The sequence below is a fragment of the Otolemur garnettii genome, unplaced genomic scaffold (genome assembly GCF_000181295.1).
Source record: "Otolemur garnettii isolate 467f Iridium unplaced genomic scaffold, OtoGar3 scaffold00013, whole genome shotgun sequence".
Classification (NCBI taxonomy): Eukaryota; Metazoa; Chordata; class Mammalia; order Primates; family Galagidae; genus Otolemur; species Otolemur garnettii.
Window position 1 is genome coordinate 13,864,579 of NW_003852408.1, and position 4,590 is coordinate 13,869,168.

Genomic DNA, 4,590 nt, shown 5'->3' on the forward strand with positions numbered 1-4,590 from the left:
CATTTCTGGGGTACAGTGTGGGGTTTTCACACACAATCTGAAACACTTCCATCAAACTGGTTAACATAGCCTTCATGTCATTTTCTTAGTTATTGTTTTAAAACGTTCACATTCTATTCTTAGAAAGATTCACTTGTACCCTTGTAAGATAAACCTCAGAAGTGATCCCTCCAATCCCTTTCCCTCCACCCATTTCCCCTCTCCCTCCCCCTTCTCTCCCCCCTCCCTGTATTCTTAGGCTGTTATTAGGTTATAGCTTTCTTATAAAAGGTATAAATTAGTTTCATAATAGGGGTGTGTACATTGGATACTTTTTCTTCCATTCTTGTGATACCAGAATCCCATTCTTAAAGTGCTTCCTAGGCCTTTTTCTAGTACCACCTGATGTTGAGTACATACTCTAGAAGTGGGCTCTGAAATGGAGATTAGTGTGCAAGCAAATTAGGAGGAAAGCAGGTAGGGAGTGAGGAAGGCAAGAGAGTGAAGAGCAGGAAATGAAGCATGGGTGTAATCTCATACAGAAGTCACACAAGATCATGAAGGTTGGGCTTTGTCCTGATTCTGGAGGAGAAATCTGTCTCTTCCATCATAAAGTCGTTTTAATCCAAATGAAAGAAGCTGGACTTCTGTTCTCTAACACTCAACTTTACTTGTAACTCCGAAATTATAAGCAAAGTATCTCTGGTAACTTGAGGGGAGTTCTGTCAAGAAGAGCGCTAGGATGTGATAGAAGGGCACAAAACTAGAGCCAGGGAATCTGGGTGGAGCACCTAAGTTGTCTCCTAAGGGCTTAATTCATGATGATTCTTCTAAATTAGCACTTTTAACCAAAGAATGAACATGTATTTGAATGGACACTCTTTCTTACACGGTTTCAGGTGTTTGAGAATAATAATACAGAGGGAGAACAGGGCTTGTTTAAGAAAATTTAACCTTGTGTTTATGAACTTAGAATATTTTAATCACTATAAGCTAAAATAATGTTGAGATTTAGTGAATACTATTTCAAAGCATGTAAAATACAAGAATGCTTCAAGTTTTGTTTTACATTTTAAACCTATAAACTATCAGTCTTTAACAGTTTACCTTTTAATTAGTTCTTTTGATTAGTTATTTTTCATCTGGTTTTGCTTTTGGTGAAGAAAACATATATAATTTTGCTGTCTCTGATTTCACTTTTATATAAAGAAAATGCATCAGGCAGGCATGGTGGCTCCTACTTACAATCCAAAAACTCTGGGAGGCCAAGGTGGGTGGATTGCTTGGCTCAGGAGTTCAAGACCAGCCTAAGCAAGAGAGAGACCCCATCTTCACTAAAAATAGAAAAACTAGCCAAGCATGGTGACACATACCTGTAGCCCAATTACTTGGGAGACTAAGGCAAGAGGATTGCTAGAGCCAAGAGTTTGAGGTTGCTGAGTTTGTGTGTATGTGTCAACATCTTCATGATATAAATCCTGAGAAATATATATATGTTTTTTAATTGTTTGGGACTCACTGAGGGTACAAAGAATTAGGTTATACTCATTGCATTTTTTAGATAAAGCCCCTCTTATATTTGTGTCCTGCCCCCAAGAGGTGTGCCATACATACACAGTGTTGTTGTGAGTTTTGATGACATCATGGCACTCTATCCAGGGCAACAGAGTGTAAGACTCTGTCTCAAAAAAAAAGAAAATGTGCCTTTAGGTTTGCTTAATTACACAGTTATGGATTAGATAAGCTCTTGACTTGGTAATGAAAGGATATTTTCATAATCCTCTCTCTCTCCTTTTTATAACCCCCCTTAAAGTTGAGGGGGGGTTTAAATTGCTCTCTCCCCCAGCCTGGAGTGCAGTTGCAAGATCATAGCTCATTGTAACCTCGACCTCCTGGGCTCAAGCTGTCTTCCTGCCTCACCCTTCCAAATAATTAGGGCTACAGGTGTACATCACCATACCTGGCTAATTTTTCTTATTTTTTGGTAGATTCAAGGTTTCACTATCATAATTCTTGTTAAAGTCATTAACTTTTTGAGGCTTTCACAGCATTGTCAGTTGACTTTTAAGCTTATCAATGAATTTAACATTTGATTTATACATTTTTTAAAATAACAACTATAAAATTAAAAACAATATATACTAGCTCAGCCTCTAGGGTGCCAGCCACATACACCAGAATTGGTGGGTTTGAATTCACCCCAGGCTTGCCAAACAACAATGACAACTCCAACCAGAAAAAATAGCCGGGTGTTGTGGTGGGCACCTGTAGTCCCAGCTACTTGGGAGGCTGAGGTAAGAGAATCTCTTAAGCCCAAGAGCTTGAGGTTGCTGTGAGCTGTGATTCCACAGCATTCTACCAAGGGCAACATAGTAAGACTCTAAATACATAAAAAGAATATATGCTTATGTTGCTTCAAAATTTTTACCTATAGGAACAACAAAGCTATGACAGATCCTTCAAGAAAGTATTTAAGCAGCAGTAGAGAAAAGCAGCTGAGTTTGAAGCAGTCAGAAGAAAATCGGACATCAGGTAAGTGTTCTTACAATAGATGAGATAAACTTACTATTATATGATGTATTACACTAGAAATAAAAACCTAGGCTAGGTGCCATGGCTCACATCTATGAGCCTATCACTCTGTGGGGCTGAGATTGGGTGGGCTGCTTAAACTCAGGAGCTTTGAGAGCAGCCTGAATGAGAGCAAGACCCCTTCTCTACAAAAATAGAAAAACTAGCCAGGTGGAGTGGCATATGCCTGTGGCCCCAACCATATAGAAGCCTAAGGCAAGAGGATTGTTTAAGCCCAAGAATTTGAGGTTACTATAAGCTATAACACAATGGCCGGCACAGGGTGACAGAGTAAGACTCTGTTTTAAAAAATAAATAAATAAATAAAAATAAAAACCTATACCAAGACATGTATATCTTCATTTTTCAGGAATACTACATAATCTGATAATTAGCTTTTGTATACCAGTTTTTACCGACTGTCTGGCTAAAACAGTTTAAATTATTAGAAATATAAGGGAACTTGTGTTCTGTTGATAAAAAATCTAGGCTTTACCTTCTCGCCCCACTTGATTGCCTAGAATTAGACTCTTTCATTGTCAGAGTTCCTGAAACATAGAATGAATCTAAGGAGTAAAGTGGTTCAAATTAAAGTTCATCATTGTTGCTACTATTAGAAAGTTTAGAAAGTCTTGAAATTATTTTCTCAATAGCAGTTATTTAAGCTTATTTTATACCCTATTTTTACAAAAACTAACAGACTGTCTATGAATTTTTATCAGACGTTTTCACATTTACATGTATGTCTGATCCTCTAAAATTCTTAGTGACTCAGATTTGAATATTGTATCCACTTAAAATTAAACTGCAGCAAGCTAAAATATGACATAATTTTGATAAATTGATTAAGTTTAAGAGAATTCAGTTGATCAGGACTCTAGGAATGTTCTCTTTTTGGTGGTTTTATTTTAAACTCCTGGCCTCAAGCAGTCTTCCTCCCAAAGTGCTAGGATTACAAGTGTGAGCCACTACACTCAGCCAAAATTTTAGTGGGTTGGGATTGTGACATTGACTGCTACAGAAAGAAATCTCTTTTACCTCTGAAAAATTAATACTGAGAAGATGCAAACATCATTTGTTGGTATTTAGCTTTTATAATCAACCTCCAGTTAGAAAATAAAAGACTTGAAGATGTTATGTGTATAAGCCTTAATGATGTTGAAGTTAAAGTATATCTTGCAAAAGTTGATGTGGAAGAGAAGAGGAAAGAAAAGGAAGTGGGTGGTCAAGTGATAAGATTCATGAAACAAGATACAGAAATTTTAAGTGTATTAAAGTTACAGAGCTAATCAGTAGAACTAAAGTCTTAACAACTAATACTTGGCTGTAGGGAAGAGAACAAGAATCGGGATAATGTAAATGAGAAACTTCTAGTTTTCCATAATAAAGAGTCAACTAATATTGTTTAAGATGAATAAAGCAAGAAATAGTAGAAACATTATCTAGTACTGTGGAAGAAATCAGAAAAAGTAAGTTTGGAAAAAGGTTACAAATTAGTAGCAAAACTTGTAGACCTTTAGGACAGGGGAATATTGCTTTGCTATTATAACTTTTTCCAGAGTATTTGATCTTTTAACATGTATAAACAGACAGTACCTTGCAGATACTGTGAATTTGCTTCCAGACCACCAAACGCTAATATTACAAAAAAGCAAGTCACACAGATTTTTTTGTTTCCCAGTGTATATAAAAGTATGCTTGTACTATGCTATAGTCCGTTAAGTGTGCAACAGCATTATTGGAAAAAGCAATGTGTATTACCTTAATTTAAAAATACAAAATTCCTAAAAAAAAAATACTACCTACATTCACCTGAGCCTTTAGCAATTTGTGATCTTTTTACTTGTGGAGAAGGTCTTGTCTTAATATTGATGGCTACTGGCTTGGCATCTGTGGCTCAAGCAGCTAAGGTGCCAGCCACATACACCTGAGCTGGCGGGGTCGAATCCAGCCTGGTCCTGCCAAACAGCAATGATGGCTGCAACCAAAAAATAACCAGGCATTGTGGCAGGCACCTGTAGTCTCAGCTACTTGGGAGGC

The 4,590-nt window shown here is 37.0% G+C and overlaps 1 protein-coding gene across 2 annotated transcripts in view; it reads left to right on the forward strand.

Annotated features, from left to right (window-relative positions):
• Positions 1–4,590, forward strand: part of USP37 (ubiquitin specific peptidase 37) — a 111,087-nt gene that overhangs the window by 40,028 nt on the left and 66,469 nt on the right. For both annotated transcript variants that reach the window (XM_012802259.2, XM_023510329.1), the window contains one exon: positions 2,414–2,511. In XM_012802259.2, the coding sequence (XP_012657713.1) occupies positions 2,414–2,511 (98 nt within the window). The remainder of the gene's footprint in view (positions 1–2,413; positions 2,512–4,590) is intronic.